The 18,057-nt window shown below is 37.9% G+C and overlaps 1 protein-coding gene across 2 annotated transcripts in view; it reads left to right on the top strand.

Moving 5' to 3' along the window:
- The first annotated feature begins 3,727 nt into the window (after window positions 1-3,727).
- The window catches only part of hdlbpb (high density lipoprotein binding protein b), a 43,135-nt gene continuing 28,805 nt past the window's right edge, over window positions 3,728-18,057 (top strand). The window contains exons 1-6 of one of the 2 annotated variants that reach the window (XM_061709532.1): window positions 3,728-3,811; window positions 6,676-6,755; window positions 8,452-8,553; window positions 9,512-9,663; window positions 10,586-10,801; window positions 13,301-13,507. In XM_061709532.1, coding sequence (XP_061565516.1) covers window positions 8,478-8,553; window positions 9,512-9,663; window positions 10,586-10,801; window positions 13,301-13,507 — 651 coding nt within the window. In that variant the 5' untranslated portion in view covers window positions 3,728-3,811; window positions 6,676-6,755; window positions 8,452-8,477. Of the gene's footprint in view, window positions 3,812-6,506; window positions 6,567-6,675; window positions 6,756-8,451; window positions 8,554-9,511; window positions 9,664-10,585; window positions 10,802-13,300; window positions 13,508-18,057 lie in introns of those variants that run through there. The other variant, XM_061709533.1, reaches the window with a different exon arrangement.

The raw sequence follows: 18,057 nt of genomic DNA, 5'->3' as shown, positions 1-18,057 counted from the left end.
ACTTATCCTGTGAAGGACAGAGTCATATTGATAAGTTCAGAAAAGTGTTTTTTATTGTTGTGTTTTGATGTATTTGATGTAAGCCCAGTGGATATTTAAAGCTTACAGAAGGCTGCATTTAACTGCTGCTATGTCATTCCTGCAGTATTTCTGCAGCTGTTTTGGTCAGTGCTATTATTTGTGATATATTATATTATTTGTAATCAGCACAAATTATCTGTCCCCATATGATAAAATCCACCATCCCCCCTGATTCTTTTTACAACTCGAGTACTGCATAGCACTCTCATGGAAGAGTACCAATAAACCAAAATTCAATAACTGGATTGAGGAATTGTCTACAACTTTACCTATGGAAAAGATCACTTATATTATAAAGGGCAAACTATCATTGTTTCAAAACATTTGTGTGTGGATTTAAGCGGTGTGGGGAGTGGGGTGGATGAGGCGTAGATACTAGTGATCCTCTGCAGGGTTTAAAATCATTTCCTTTCTTTTGATACTTGATTTCTTTATTGTGTGAATTGTATATTTGAGTTTATATTTCTGAATTAAGCACAACTGTGAAATACTTTGGGCTTACCCTTGGAAAACAGAGAAACGTTTGTTGTTTTGATTTGTGTTACTTTTTTGTTTTGTTTGGGGTGTTATTCATTTATTTTTTTCTTTCTTTTTCTTTTTCATTTTCTCATTTAAACCTAAATTGAGTGTTGCTTTATGATATCTCATAAATATCTGAGTTGTAAGGAAATATGATTCGATTGCTGGACAATAATTCAGCGGCCCTTGATGTTTTCTTTTATGTAAGAGCACTCTTATTTTTGTGTCATTGGAAAGATTTTGAAAACCAAATAAAGATATTGTTGAAAAAAAATGTTATGGAAAAAAAGGGAGAAAGTATCCAGCTATGAAAGGTGTTATCAAATTCCTTAGCCATGACATTAATACAATTAAATTAACTTATTATTTTTAGTGTGGAATGTGAGAATGAATTAATAATTGGGACCGACCTCCCATCTATCCAGGACCTGTACCGGTCCAGGACCAGGAAACGGGGCAGGTAGCATCTCTGCAGACCCCTCACACCCAGGACCAGGACCAGGACCAGGACCAGGACCAGGACCAGGACCAGGACCAGGACCAGGACCAGGACCAGGACCAGGAAACGGGCAGGTAACATCTCTGCAGACCCCTCACACCCAGTCTGTTTGCAGAGGTGTCAAGTAACGAAGTACAAATACTTTGTTACCTTACTTAAGTAGATATTTTGGTTATCTATACTTCACTGGAGTAATTATTTTTCAGACGACTTTTTACTTTTACTCCTTACATTTTCACACAATTATCTGTCCTTTTTACTCCTTACATTTTAAAAACAGCCTCATTACTCTATTTCATTTTGGCCTTTAATAAAAAACTATCCAGTTAAATTGCTCCATCCGGATAGAGTGAATTTGGTTGTGGTTGTTTCAGATGTTCTTGTCCAGTTTTGTTCTTACATCCGTTCCCTCAGATTCCTGCAACTAAACTTGGATGTACATTCCAATAAAGGTTAGGATAAATGATAACATGCCTCTGAAGTTTGACTTTTTGCACCATTACAATACTTATAGGCAACTAGTCATCATATCTGCTGCTCTCTGAAACACATGTTAATGCTCAATAGTACACATATATGGTTCTTTAATATATTTGCATTATACTAAGATACATTCATTTTCAATGGCTTTTGTCCTTAATGGCTTTTTCCCCCTTACATTACTTTTACTTTTATACTTTAAGTAGTTTTGAAACCAGTACTTTTATACTTTTACTTGAGTAAAAAACTTGAGTTGATACTTCAACTTCTACAGGAGTATTTTTAAACTCTAGTATCTATACTTCTACCTGAGTAATGAATGTGAATACTGAAGACACCTCTGCACTGCAGTGAGCATTTGGATTATTGAAAATTGATTCAAATTTGACAGTCATTTTTCATATTTTCAGCCGTTCTAAAATTGCTACTTTTAAATATGAAGAAGTAATAAACAAACATCTAAATGTGTTCTCATGTTCTCTCAAGTTATTTGACACATAGGCCTACTGTCAGAGCAAAAATATCCATACTCACAAAATTAAAAAACTAAAACAACAAACGATGACAACATAGAAACAAAAACAACAAAACTTAATTTTGTACTGTGTCTTATTATAATCAAAATGACTGAAATTTTTAGGGTAAAACATGCAGGAACATGCAAAAATGTTTAATTGGTCTGCAGATTCTTCAGGCTATTATTTTGAAAGCCCGGTTATTATATTTCCGTCCATTTCTATGTTTTTATTGTAAACTTTGGTCATCAAATCCACTTAGACCATAAAAGCGAAGATAATCCTCTAGTTATTTGAGTTGTTGTTTTGTGTCCCTCATAGCATGTGGCACAACAGGAGGTGTCCCGTTGTGTGTCGTCTGTTCACAGTCTTACTTTGTCTCCCCTACCCATAATGTTTTATTGGCACGTAGTGAGCATTTAATACAAAAATTAATTATTTTCGGGCTACATTAAGGATATAAATGAGAGATGTTTTGAGAGATATAAAAAAATAATTAATTAAGGATGTAAAAGCAGACTTAAACTTTATATAAATATACACAATATATAAATAGTTTGGGAAATCAACAATTTATCAACATTTCCCACATTTGCTTACTTTTAGCCTAAAACTTTTTATCCATTGTATAATTTGACTTAAATTTTAAATCTTCATAGCAGAAGATGGACCATGTCATAACCGAAATTTCAATTAACTACTGAGTCTGAAACATCACTGTATCATTTTACCATAAACCAAGTTTCTTGCAAAACTATAATGTTTTATAATTAATATAAAACATATGTAATATAATGACTGCAAAAGCCAACTTTGACTAATATATGTATAGGTACAGTGGACTAAGATAAAAGTTTAGACCAGCTGTCATTTCGAGTTATTTTCAAAAATTTGGACTTTACATCACATCTTTTTACTTCAGTGAACGACACTTTATTTAAATAACGTTTTTTCCTCATATCTTATCATAAATATATTACAATGCATACTTCCTTTTTCCATTTGCAGGAATATTAGCGCATATTAGTGAAAATATATGATGAGCCTTCTGGCCATTATGAATGAGAAGTAGTGAAACATCACTGTATCATTTTACCATAAGTTTCTTGTAAAACTATAATGTTTTATAATTTTGACTGCAAAAGTCAACTTTGACTAATATATGTTTGGGTAATGACAACTAAGATAAAAGTTTGACTTATGTTTGAAATTAATTAAATCAAAATGTAATTAAACAGAACTTAAAATTATAATTACTCTGCTTTATTTCTGCTTTATCATAAATATATTACAATGCATAATTCCTTTTTCCATTTGCAGGAATATTAGCGCATATTAGTGAAAATATATGATGAGCCTTCTGGCCATTATGAATGAGAAGTAGATCCGGTCAGTTTGATGACTGTGAGGAGCAGCGACAGTTTTGTTATCTCTCGATACATGGTCAAACTTTCAGATAATAGAAAACGTGTCAGGGCACAAACTCCAATTATTTCCGGCTACATATTACTTCTAAGTGAGAATAGTGAGAACGATAGCGCGAGGATCTATTTCACTCGCCTTCCGCGCAAAGATACTGCGGCATTTGCTTTCTACTTTGAGGCCGCGGTGCGGGGCGGTATCGCTCCGCGGGCGGAGGAAACGCTGCTCGACCAATCACGTGTGTGTTTACACCATCACCTGTCAAACACACCTCTGCTACATTTCTCTCTGAAAGGTAGGATTTATCCATCGATTCCATCCTCTCTTTTTGTTATTCAGACTTAAACACAGCGGATGCTGCAAGAACGGGGCTGCAGAGGCGCTAAAAGCCAGTGAGATAGGAGGAGGAGAGAGATAAAGAGCAGCGGAGGGGTTAGCACCCCGGGAGCTAACGGGCTAGAGCTGGTTATCAGGCTGGTAGGCTTGTTTTTTAGCCGATTATCGGGAAGTCCTTGCGCCTAATCATCTCTTGCTGAGGTCGGTGTTAGCTTAGAGACCGACGGACTGGACGACGGGATGAAAGTGCGTGTGTGTTTAGCAGCAGCCGTCTGGACCAGTCTGTATCACACACAGCAGCCTTTAGGATCAATCCTCGCATAAAACACGGGGTTTCTCATTCATCTGCTGGGAATTAGACCTGGACGGTCTAATGGTAATACCTGCCAAGTGTGCATGTAATTACTCGACCCCAGGTTCCCTTTCCTGGCTGCTCTTACTCCAGTGATTAGTTAACCAAGATTGTATCAGGAGATAATGACCCTAAATTATCTGATGTTTACTATTTCAAGGCCATGGAAGAAATTAATCCGTAGGAATAAAGCAGAGTAATTATAATTTTAAGTTCTATTTAATTACATTTTAATTTAATTAATTTCAAACATAAGTCAAACTTTTATCTTAGTTGTATTTACCTAAACATTACCTAAACATTTGCAATCAAAATTATAAAACATTATAGTTTTGCAAGAAACTTATGTTAAAATGATACAGTGATGTTTCACTACTTCTCATTCATAATGGCCAGAAGGCTCATCATATATTTTCACTAATATGCGCTAATATTCCTGCAAATGGAAAAAGGAATGATGCATTGTAATATATTCATGTTAAGATATGAGGAAAAAACGTTATTTAAATAAAGTGTCATTCACTGAAGTAAAAAGATGTGATGTAAAGTCAAAATTTTTGAAAATAACTCGAAATGAAAGCGGGTCTAAACTTTTATCTTAGTCCACTGTACCTATAAATATATTAGTCAAAGTTGGCTTTTGCATTCATTATATTACATATGTTTTATATTAATTATAAAACATTATAGTTTTGCAAGAAACTTTGTTTATGGTAAAATGATACAGTGATGTTTCAGACTCTGTGGTTGTATAGAATTGAAATTTCGGTTATGGCATGGTCCATCTTCTTAAAGATTTAAAATTTAAGTCAAATTATACAATGGCTAAAAGTAAGGGGTGCTGGTTAAGTGCCCCCCGCCCCCCACAGTGATAATCCTGTAATGTAAAGATGATCCACTATAAGAGAATGCATGACTCTTAAAATGTGTTGCTGTTGAGGGAGGAAGTGAAGCCAATTGTTCTCAAAATATATCAACACTAATTATGCTTGCACAACATCCAGAATTAACTGTTGGATTAAAGTATCGTTAGTCGAGTTATATTTGATTCAGACGTAGTTACGTTTGTTTGTCGTCTGTAGTGAAGTACACACCGACTAGTCACGGCAGTGATACTTGATTATCTTGTTAGATTGCAAATCTTAAGCAGGAAATAAACAATAATTTCTAAAAAATGTTACGTCACGAGCTGACAAAAACGGTCGAGAAAAAGAATTTGACGGATTTTGACAAGGTGGCAGATTGTTATGATGAGTCGGAGCATCTTAGGTCAGCAGAATTTACCTATGAGAAGTTTTACCTGTCATTGTAAGTCACCCATCTTTACATCACAATGTTTAATAACAATGGACAGTGTAGACTAAGAACGGGGGAATTCAGATTGTTTTATCTCTTTGGTAACTAAAATAAACACCACAGCTCCAGTCTATGTTTTCTGCTTCTGACATTCTGCTACTCGAAGTTTGTGTTTGTAGCCGTTCTCTGTTCAGGTGACAGAGACACCGGAGTTAGATTTGAGTCATTAAGTTGAGCTGTCAGCTGAAGGACGGCATCTGTCATGCAAACGAGACACATGGTGAAACTTATCCTCTGCAGAGGAAGTTATCCCGGCCCGCTGCAGAACGGACAGCCTGCCACGGCTCGGTGATGCTGAGTTTGCACCTTCTGAACTGCACCTAATGTATCACTTTTATTTATTTATTTTGGCTATTCCTCTGTTAGATTATCCTTGTTGACTCAGAGCTTTTCAAGACTATACATTTACCTTTTTTTTTTAATTTCTTTTCCTTTTCCTTTTCCTTTTCTTTGATGTTAAACAAAAAAAATATTCTTAGTATTTTTTTCTGGCAGAACAAAAATGCAGTATTGTCTGTTTACTCTGGCCCTTTTGAATCTGGTAAATACCTTTCTGAGTAGACACATTTTTCTTTGAAAAATGTTGCAAGAAAATGTCTTTAAGTGCCTAGAAAAGCGCTATACAAATAAAATGCATTATTATTATTATAGCTGCTATACTGAGTCACACAAATATGGCGTGTGTAACAATTTTATGTCAATACAATGTTCTCAAACAAAAGCGGTTCCAGAAGTGGCGCAATTGTCATCTGTAGATGTACTTGATTGTATTGCATTTGAGCGTATTGTACAAGCGATGGAGGAAAAAGAAGAAGAAACTTATGAGTTTTTTGTTTGTTTCTCTCTCACTTTTTTTTGCGCTGCAGTGCATTATTTGGTTACATTCCCCTCAAATTTCTGCGGCTGCTGGATTTGTATATAAATCAGAAGTGGGATGATTGTGAGAGAGCTTTGCAGGGAGGAGGCTGGGAGAGGAGGGGAGTGAATCGTACTCACACGGTAAAAGGTGTGCAGCGGTGTGGATGTTTACGGGGTTAACTCAGCCTCCGTGCTGAAGAGCTCTTTGATTCACAGTGTTCACTTTCAGTCTCTTTGTTTTCCTCCCGTGCACGCAGGAGCTGAAACGCACACTCACACTGAAGCGCCCACGGTAGCCGCTAACTGGACGGACTCTCTGGTAATTGACCTTTTGCAGGTAAGCCTGAGCTCACTTTGCATTTTATAGTACATGCACACAAGGCTACTTCTGCTTTCTTGGTTCTTACACAACTTAAACGTATCGTTGCTGGTTCTATTTGAGACTTGAGCTTTCGTCATGTCCCCTTTTGATGTGCCATCTTGTTGTTGTGGTGAAAGCATAGGTTTTTGGTAAGGGTTAGGTCACATCATCTACCATCTCAGTCTGCATTTTCAATCAGGGCTGCTCGTGAGTGGAACTTCATACCAACTGAGATTAGAAACCAATCAAATTATGCTTCTTTTAAATTTTATCTAAAAAAGTGGTTAATTAGTGGCCAAGGCTGTCAACATTAAATTTTAGTGCTTAATTTTCCTGGCTCGCTGCCCTGCCTGTCGGTGTTTAACTGATGTCACCTGTCATGTTGCATATTAGTTTGTCTAGTTACACTGTTGCTTTTTGTGCATGGCTTTTTATTCTGTGTTTAGTGCTTTTGTCTTGTTTGTTTTTGGCCTGTTAGTGTGTTACTGTGTCTCGTGTTATTAATGTTGATGTTACTGTCGCTGCTTCATGTTGTTTCTGTTTTTGTTTGTAGCAATTGTCTGTTGTTGAGCTTATGTTAACCTGTGTGTGTGTGTATTTTACCTTAGTTTCTTACCTTTTAATCTATATTCTTATAAAGTCTTTTTATTTGGAAATGTTTTATTGATTGTATCTTAATAATTTTTCTTTTAGGTTGACTATTTTACACCAGTCCAGGGACAGCAGATGCAAAATAGCCTTTTTGGCTAATTCTGGCACATTTTACATTTGTTTAAATGTGTTATTAATGTGCATTGTCCCTGTTATCTAAACCTTTAATTAAATAAATAAATACCAGTGGAAATGTGTATTCCAGTTCTGAAATGATTGCTTTTCCAGAGGAATATTTACTGCTGGACCGCTTCCCAGACTGTAGATAATAATACAAAGTCACTGCTGTGCTTAACTGTCACACAGTAAAGGGATAGATTTACATGCATGATGGTGATTGAGGAAAAACAACCTGTATGTCAAAGATATTCAAGCCAAAATATTGTGCAGTATAATTTAAGACAACTCAGCAATTAAAAAACATTTTTTTTTTAAATTTAGTTATTCATCCTACAATTAGCCATCATACATGACTGTTTGTTGAACATTTTTTTTTATTTTATTTTTTAAACATGCTGTTAAAGGAGCGCTCGAGGATATGCAGGTTTCATTTCATGCATTGAGCTCCTCAGGGAAAAGTGGGTTGATCTATTGTTTTTATACGAGCAGCGATGGCGAATCACAAGAATGTCAGCAGGTTGTTTTTAGCCTCGGACGCGCTCCCGGTGTTTGACTTGTGATCAAAACCGTCCCCGAGGCTTTGTGGCATGGTGTGTTTTTCTGAGGCTTGTAGGGTGTTAATTGGAGCACCTCAGGTGTAGCTCACAGCACTGGTGCAGTGTTGCAATGCCACAGAGGCAGCGTTTTTCTTCAGGGGCTTGCAGAAAGCAATCCTACAGAGGCGCACGGCGCTTTCAAGGGACGGGAGAAGAGAAAATAAACTTTCTTTGTCAGTGGCCTTTGTGTTGTCTTGCAGTTATAGTGTCAAGTTTATTGATCTGAAAGCATGTGCAGACACTAATTAGCTCATCGGACTGGTTGTAAATGAACCTTTCTTTTCTGACTAATTTCTTTGTTTTAGTCGAATAGTGGAATAAGACTTTAACCATGAGCTCAGTGGCAGTGTTGACTCCAGAGAGCTTTGCCGAGCACCGCAGCGGTCTCAAGGATCAGAACTTAACAGGTAATTTCATTTATTCCAATTTTATATATATTTTTATAACATATAATTCTGAAGTAGAAAACTTTTAGCACACCAGATTAGGGCTGGGTATCGATTCAAATGTCAAGAATCGATTCGATTCCGATTCTTAATATTCAGAATCGATCATGATTCGATCCGATATTGATTTGGCTTAGTGTTATTTAAAATGTTTTTTGAGCTGTTGCCTGAATTATATGACTGTAAAATAACTAGTGAAATAATAATTTCACAATAATTATTGTGAAATAACTAAGAAATAAATAACTCAAACAGGCCTTTCAATATCCCTTTAAAGTGCAAAAAAGAAAGAAATTGCAACAGTTCATGCAGTAAACAAATCATTTTAGCTTATTTAATTTATTCTGTCACCACGCACACATATTGCCATGAAGCATCTGGCATTTTTCAGAAGTGTCATGACAAACTGTGTGTCCGACTACTGGGATTAAAGTTCACCTGGCGAAAATAATGGGGGAAAAAAGAAAAAATCTTTTGACATAAGAATCGATTTTTAGGAATTAATATGAAAATCGATTTAGAATCGGAAAATCGATTTTTTTTCAACACAGGCCTACACCAGATATGTAGAAAGGTGCGTCGGAGGAGGAAAGCTGCAGCCAGTTTTAAAAAGAAAACTCCTGCACACCTTATTCTCACCGTAGTTGTGTTTATTGGGCCAACGTTTCGGTCATAGACCTTTTTCAAGGCATCAAAAAAATGCCTTGAAAAAGGTCTATGACCGAAACGTCGGCCCAATAAACACGAGTACGGTGAGAAGAAGGTGTGCGGGAGTTTTCTTTTTATAACATATAATTCTACAATAGAATTCTCTCTTCGTATTCTATATAATCCTTTCCTCTTAGAGTTGTTTTTTGCCCGCTCACCTTTACCTTCTTTTGTCTTTCTCTTCATTCTCATCTTGGCCTCGCTGGAGCAGGCTGCGTCCCAGAAGATGAGGCCTACATCCCCACCTATCTGGAGGCCTTCCCTCCGCTGCCGGAGAAGGGGGCACCCGGGGAGAAGACCGGGGAGCCGGCGTCTGCGTGGGGCAGCAAGATCAGGCCCATCAAAGCCTCTGTTATCACCCAGGTCCACAAGCCGCTGTAGCAAAGATGCAGAGATTTTCACCTTTTGATTGATATTACCAGTACTCGAGTTGTAAAAAAAAAAATCAGGGGGGATGGTGGATTTTATCATATGGGGACAGATAATTTGTGCTGATTAGAAATAATATAATATATTACAAATAATAGCAGTGACCAAAACACCTGCAGAAATACTGCAGGAATGACATAGCAGCAGTTAAATGCAGCCTTCTGTAAGCTTTAGATATCCACTGGACTTACATCAAATACATCAAAACAACAATAAAAAACACTTTTCTGAACTTATCAATATGACTCTGTCCTTCACAGGATAAGTAGCATGGATCACTGCAAAAACTCAAAATCTTAACAAGAATATTTGTCTTATTTCTAGTTAAAATGTCTCATTTTAGTAAAAAAAATCTCATTACACTTAAAACAAGACTCATCATTGGAAAAAACAACAATTTTCACCTGTTTCAAGTAGATTTTCAGTTAAAATAAGTAGAAAAATCTGCCAGTGGAACAAGATTTTTCTTTGCTTGTAATGAGAAGATAAATCTTGTCCCACTGGCAGATTTTTCTACTTATTTCAAGTGAAAATTTACTTGAAACAGGTGAAAATGGTCAAATAAGTTATTTTTCTGGTGTTATTTTTCTGGTGATGACTCTAAATGTTGAAATAGCAGTAAAACCACATTCATTGATGAAACGACATAAGGGATGGAAAGGGGGGGTGGCAGTTTTACAGGGGGGATGATTTGGACCGTTTTTATTTCAGGAGGGATGCCATCCCCCCTCATCCCCCCTCAACTCCAGTACTGGTTGTTACACTAAAACATACCTTTTTTATTTTCATTCTCTCACTCACTCTTTTTTTCTTTTTCTTTCTTTTATTGTGTCAAATGTTAACAACCTCCATCCAGGTGTTCCACGTGCCCCTGGAGGAGCGGCGCTACAAGGACAACAGTCAGTTTGGAGAGGGAGAGGAGGCCAAAGTGTGCCTGGACATCATGCAGAGAACCGGTGCACACATTGAGCTGTCCCTCGCTAAGGACCAGGGTCTGTCCATCATGGTCACCGGCAAGCTGGACTCCGTCATGAAGGCTCGCAAGGAAATTGTAGCTCGCCTGCAGACACAGGTATGATTTCTTCTTTCTTTTCTGGCAATCTACATTTCCAGTGTGCAGGTGGGCAAACTAATACATTATTTTCAGTTAGTATTTCCAAACATAGCACTCGATGTCTAGTTAGGAGACTGTATGGAGTTCCTTATATAGTCTTTAGTGTCCTTCGACTTGGAGCAGACTAGACGCAGGAGACTGCAATCAAAGATCTGCAGCCCTGAAATGTCCTGAAACATAAAAAATATGTATTTAAAAAAAAAAGAAGTGTTTTTTTAAATATTCTGCTCAGTTTCAAAATAAATGTCTTATGATAGCGCAGTAACGATATGTTTACATGCTTTTTTTTTTTTTTTTTTCTTAAAAGGTTTTTTGTGGCACTAGGGGCCTTTTATTTAGGAAGTAGGTAGACAGGAAACAGGTAGGGGGGGCATTGCAGTATAGAGCGACAGGCCGGGACTCGAACCTGGAAAAGATTTGTTTCACTTTACCCAGTTCGGAAATTGCCAGTATATTGCCATTATTTTCTTCTTTTTAGAACTTGAAAGCTTTCTTTTTAATTTTTACTGCCTTTTTTATTTCCCTTATTTTTCAGGGAACTTTTCCTTTTCGGTGTTAACAAAACAATTAACACTGGCCAAAGATGTATATCTTAGTTTAATGTTTATGAGGAAGACTCCTAAGGAAAGGAAGGTTTTTTTCTGGAAACATTATATTTTCTCAGCCTCCAAAAAACTAGAACAATACTGAATCACAGTTTGTTAAGTAGAAACTGTTTTTTTTTAGTGTAAGCTTTTGACTTTGCTTTGCTTTGCTTGTGACTTAACTAGTTCGCATGAAGCTTGGTGGTTGGTGGTTGGGGACTGTAGTCTCGCAGCAACACGGTTCCTGGTTTCTGTGGGCAGTTTGCATGTTCTCCGGCTTCCACTAACGGTTCAAAAACATGCACGTAGGTGATTTTAAATTGCACATGGGAATGCATGCGAGTGTGCATTTTCTTTTAGTCCATATGTGTGGCCATGCGACAAACAGGTGACTCTTCCAAGGTTTACCCCGGCCTTTCCCCCAGAGCGAGCTGGGATATGCTCCAGCAGACTCCGGGACCGTAATTAGGAATAAGCAGTACTGGAGTTGAGGGGGGATGAGGGGGGATGGCATCTCCCCCTGAAATAAAAACAGTCAAAATCATCCCTCCTGTAAAACTGCCATCCCATATGTCATTTCATCAATGAATGTGGTTTTACTGCTATTTCAACATTTAGAGTCATCACCAGAAAAATAACACCAGAAAAAATAACTTATTTGACAATTTTCACCTGTTTCAAGTAAATTTTCACTTGAAATAAGTAGAAAAATCTGCCATTGGGACAAGATTTATCTTCTTGTTACAATCAAAAAAAATCTTGTTCCACTGGCAGATTTTTCTACTTATTTCAAGTGAAAATCTACTTGAAACAGGTGAAAATTGGTGTTTTTTCCAGTGATGGAACACTCGTTTTAAGTGTAATGAGATTTCTTTTTACTAAAATGAAGCATTTTAACTAGAAGTTTAGAAAAGTGTTTTTTATAGTTGTGTTTTGATGTATTTGATGTAAGCCCAGTGGATATTTAAAGCTTACAGAAGGCTGCATTTAACTGCTGCTATGTCATTCCTGCAGTATTTCTGCAGGTGTTTTGGTCACTGCTATTATTTGTAATATATTATATTATTTGTAATCAGCACAAATTATCTTTCCCCATATGATTAAATCCACCATCCCCCCTGATTTTCTTTTACAACTCAAGTACTGGGAATAAGGGAGTATAGCTAATGGAAGGATGGATGGAGGTTGTGTGTCTTAATAATGTTGATAAAATTCATGTCTTGCTACAGGTTTGATAATCTAAGAATACTAACTCAAGAATCTCCCAAAAATATCCCCTGCAGTTGAACTCTGAACGAATATCATCCAGATTTGTGATGCACTAAAACCTGTGGGAAATATAAATAACAGAAATGTAAATCTCACTCGTCAAAATGTAATATCGCAGAGGTTAATATTTGAAGGTAACTCAACCCAGGAGTACTCAGGAGTACTCGCTGCGGTTTGAAAAATCCAGTGTGCTGGCAGGTCAGCTAAGGACAAAAAGTTGAGTTAAAAATGTCTGTCAGCTCCCAGGAGTGTCCTTTCAAGGCTTCAGCAACAAACATGCTGATTTCCACTTCGGTTTGTGCACTGAGGCGGACCTGCTTAGCTGAGCTGCAGTTATTGATACAACTGTGCAGAAAAACATTATGTCCTCTTTGCACAGTTGAATGCTTTTCATTTTTTTTTCTCTTTTTTTTATGCCAAGTGAGAACTTGCATATTTGTGCATTTTTTTTTATATAACCTTTTACTGTGGTGCCTGAACTGTGTGTAGGTTTTAAATAATGCTTGTCAGGTCACGGTAATAAGCCCTCAATCAGCTCATTACTGGCTAATGCCACTAAAACTAATGCAGTTTCCCCTAAAACCCCTCCTGGCTCTCTCCTCAGGCATCGGCCACGGTCACCATCCCCAAGGAGCACCATCGTTTTGTCATCGGTAAAAACGGGGAGAAGCTGCAGGAGCTGGAGCTAAAGACTGCCACTAAGATTGCTATTCCCCGACCTGACGACCCCAGCACCAACATCCGTATCACTGGAACCAAGGAGGGCATCGAGAAGGCTCGCCATGAAATCCTTCTGATCTCGGCTGAGCAGGTCAGTCAGCAGGAGGATTGGTTTTCTAAAGCCGATTCAGTTTTCATCCCAAGTGCCAATCCATTCATTAAACATTTATTGGGCCATGTAATATTTCAGCAGCGTTTTTTCTAACATACAGGTGACATTAGCAGAGCAGTTACTGCTGCACTACTCTGATGTAGGGCTGGGCGATATGGACCAAAAGTCATATATTATATATATTATTTTCTAGCTGAATGGCGATACTCGATATATATCGATATTTTTTCTGTGCCATAATTGGGGTTTCCCCCAAAGCATTATAGCATAGCATCTCTGTTAGCTTCATTTTTTTCTGAGGCAAACCCTTAAAAAAACAGTCAGTTTTAATACAAAGCCTCGTGCCAAATGTCACACAGGTTCCTTTATTAACAGAGGTCTGCACAATATCAAAATGTATAAAACAAATGAAATAAAAATAAACTGCCTGCATATATAGAATAAAAATGCTTCTTGAATAAAATAAAACAAACATCCCTTTCCTGCATAACAATTAAATTAAAATACACTGTGCAATGAATACAATGTAGACAGTAACAGGCAGACTTTTCCACTGAGGTTGACAGTTGTGCAAATAACAAAACATTTGTGCAAATCTCAAATAAAACATTCAAGTCTATTTGTCACAAAATAAGCTACATCAAAATCATAAAAAAAAATAAATAAAAAAAATTAAATCGATATAAACGATATTGTCTCGTACCATATCGCGTTTGAAAATATATCGATATATATTAAAATCTCAATATATCGCCCTAACTCTGATGTCACTGCTCGTTTTGCCTATAGCGAATGTTAATTTAGTGAAACTCCAAACTTGAGGTTCATGTGCTTCTTTAGTGAATACACAATGCAAAAAGCAGTGGATGCAACTGCCAGTGAGCTTCTTTCTTTCTTTCTTTTTTCTAAATCGTACCTCAATGGAGTCTTATTATTTAGTTTTAGCAGCTTGTGGAAAAACAGCAATGCAGCATTTCTTATCTTTGTGCTCCACAACTAAGGATTATTTTCTATCAATATGGACCGATTTTGAAGTTATAGCAAAAGTCTTGAATCCTTATGTTTAATTAGGAGGATTGATTAAAGGATTGTGTAGGAGCTATTTGTCACTTTTGTATTATTTAATTCATTTATTATTTAGTTAGTTTTTGTGGTTTAGTTTTGGGAATACACTTTTAATTTGTTTATGATATTTAGTATTGATTAAGTTTATTTTGTTACTTAACCATGTTTTATTTTGAAAGTACTGGGTAGCTGGAGCGCACCAGGTGAGATTATATATATGGGTTGGCAGACACAGGTGAGCCAGGCACCTGGGAGGGCAGATGGTTTTTTACCAGGGCAAGAGAGGCGTCAAAGATCTTTGCTCGTTTGTTTGCCAGGAAAATAAACCATTGGAAACTTTATTTTTGCCTGGACAATGGACTTTCTGTATCCTGCGTAAATCCACTCCCTAGGTGTCTCAGTGGCCGTTTGATTATTATAGTTTGATACGTTGAGTTGAATATTTTGATTTATTTATTTACTTTGTTATAATTCACCTGGAGGACAAATAGCCACTACATCAAGTAAAAAACCCACCCTAAAGTGAAGATTTGGCGGATGAAATCTCTGGAACCTTGGATGTTGGATTGATGATCTATGAAAGAGGATTATTGGGCTGGAAAACGCTTTTCGTTTGGAGAGTCAATGGCCGACGGACATCTCACGAAACTACTCAAACAGCATCGGTGAGCAAAGGAATACAAACGGGCTGTATTGGAAAACGGCTTCACTATTGGAGTGTTTGGATTGTCGTTTCTTTGCACTGGATGTTTATTGGGAGCTTTGGAAGTTTGGACGACCCGCGTGTGCTGCGCAATACTACTATCGCATGGTAAGCCACGCCTCTTTTCATTCATAAAGCTCTGATGCGGAGCCGCGTGCCATAAAAGATATCCTTGTGTGAGTACTGCAAGTCAAAGTGTGGAAATTCAAGGATTGAAAAGGATTTGATTTGGAAAAATGTCAGAGGCTGCATCTAAAGAAAATGACTCTGCGTCTGTGCTCTCAAAAAGGAGTGTAAAGTTTACATTAAAGGGTCTGACATTTTATTTAAAGACATGCCAAGAAAAAAGGTCTTTGAAATGCAAGCAGGTTAAAAGGAGCATGGATAAAATGTGTGATTTGATGGTATCCATTGATAATGTGAAGTCGGTGCAAGCCCAGCTGAGTAAATGCATTACATGCTTTGAGGAAGCTAAAGATATGCATGAAGCCATTCTGAATCTGAATTTGCCAGAGGATGAAGTTGAACGGCAAAATACATATTTTCATGCAAAAGGTTTTGAGTTTTCAAATTTCATTGAGAAAGTAAAATGTTGGTTATCTGATGCTGGTTATCCATATGTGCAATCAAATGATGCTGCAGAACCTTCTGGTAACTCGAGTGTGGCTTCTGATGAGATTAATCCCGAAGACAGCGTTTCAAATGTTTCATGTCAAGAGGAAAAGCGTTCCAGAGCACATTCTAAGTCATCTAAGGCATCATCTACATCATCTGCAAGAATACAGGCAGAAGCAGACAAAGCAGCACTTATGGAGCGTATGGCTGCATTAGAAAGGAAACACGCGTTGGAAGCCAAAGAGGAAGAACTCAGAAAGGAGAAAGAACTGTTCACTTTGGAAACCGAACTTGCTGCCGCTAATGCAAAGCTGAATGTGTTGGAAATCAATTCAAAATGTGGCTCTAAAGGCTCGGACGCAATGAACTCATATTACAACAGGAACTTGACTGGTGCTCGAGAAACACGTCCGCTGAATATTCACGCGGATGATTTTGTTCCACAAAAGGATGCTGCAAATAACAGTCAAAGTAAAGCTCACAGGGAGGCTCGGGCTGTCACTGTCAGACCTGTAGATGCAACAACAACGCAAACTGACGTCAGGCCATCACTCACAACCAACACCCAAGTGAATGTCAGGCCTGGACCAGCAGCAACGACACAAGACACTGGCCCAGTAATAAGTCAAACTCAAACAACACAAATGTTTCCAAACACTTTTAATCTACCCCACAACAATAACCCCAGCATTGATATTATGGACATTATGCAAAGGCAAAATGATATCACTGCACTGTTGGTTCAGCAAAATTTAACATCTGCTTTGCCTGTGAGAAATATTCCTGTGTTTGATGGTGACCCTCTTCAGTTTAATTCCTTCATGAGATCTTTTGAAAACTGTGTAGAAGGAAAAACTAACAATGCCAGTGATTGCTTGTCGTTTTTGGAACAGTACACCAGGGGACCACCAAGAGACCTTATCAGGAGCTGTCAGCATTTGCCCCCAAGCGTGGGTTATCAGAGGGCCAAATTCCTGCTGATGGAGCATTTTGGCAATGAACATAAAATCGCTTCTGCTTACATGGAAAAAATTCTGAATTGGCCCCCCATTAAAACAGAGGATGTACCAGCACTGCAATCTTTTTCCCTGTTTCTTCGAGGTTGCTCCAACTTAACACAGCAGATAATGTACATGAAGGAGTTGGATATGCCCTCCAATCTCATAATCATTGTGATGAAGCTTCCTTACAAGCTACGGGAGAAGTGGAGGAGCGTTGCATGTGATCTGCAGGAGCAAAATGGATGTAGAGTAATGTTCACTGACCTCGTGACATTTGTGGAAAAACAAGTCAAAATCCTCTCTGACCCATTTTTTGGTAATATTCAAGATCTGTCACCTGTCAGCCGCAGCAAAGCCCCCAATGCCAGTCACACAAAGCAAAGGAGAAATGGAAGCGCTTTTGCCACCAGTGTCTGCGCAGTAAAGGAAAACAACAAGATCGACATGGACAGTAACATCAAGTCTTCCTCTGCCCAAAACTATAGCAAATGTTGTCTATTTTGCAAACTTAACAGTCACTCTCTGGATAAATGCTCACAGTTCAAGTTAAAGATGCATCGGGACAAGATAAGTTTCATACAGGAAAATGGAATTTGTTTTGGTTGCCTGAGAGTTGGTCACAGAAGCAAAGACTGCAGGAGTCGTTTGGTCTGTATTGTGTGTAACCAGAAGCATCCATCAGTCCTTCACATTCAGGAAAAGGATAAAGGTACATCCTTAAAGGACGCACAAGCTGTGAGCTCTCCACCGAGTGTTTCACATGGATCTTCTCAGACATGTGGAGCTATAGGGGCCGGTGATGAGGATGATGCTGTCTTCTCCATTGTTGCAGTAAAGGTGAAATGTCAGATGAGCAATGAGGTTGTGCGAACTTATGCTTTTTTGGATCCTGGGAGTTCAGGTACATTTTGCACTGTCAGTCTGGCAAGGAGACTGGGCCTGAGAGGCAAACCAGCCAAATTTTTACTGAGAACCATGGCACAGAAGAAAATTGTGAGCACCACTGTTTTGTCTGGTGTGGAAGTGTCTGGCATGGACGTGGACGATTTTATTGAGTTACCAAATGTTATGACTCAAGAGACTATGCCAGTATCAAGACTTAACATTCCACAGCAAGAAGATATTGCGAAATGGTCTTATCTGAG

Source organism: Cololabis saira, chromosome 20 (genome assembly GCF_033807715.1).
Source record: "Cololabis saira isolate AMF1-May2022 chromosome 20, fColSai1.1, whole genome shotgun sequence".
NCBI lineage: Eukaryota > Metazoa > Chordata > Actinopteri > Beloniformes > Belonidae > Cololabis > Cololabis saira.
The sequence above is the reverse complement of the archived record's forward strand: the minus strand, read 5'-3'. Positions and strand labels throughout refer to the sequence as shown.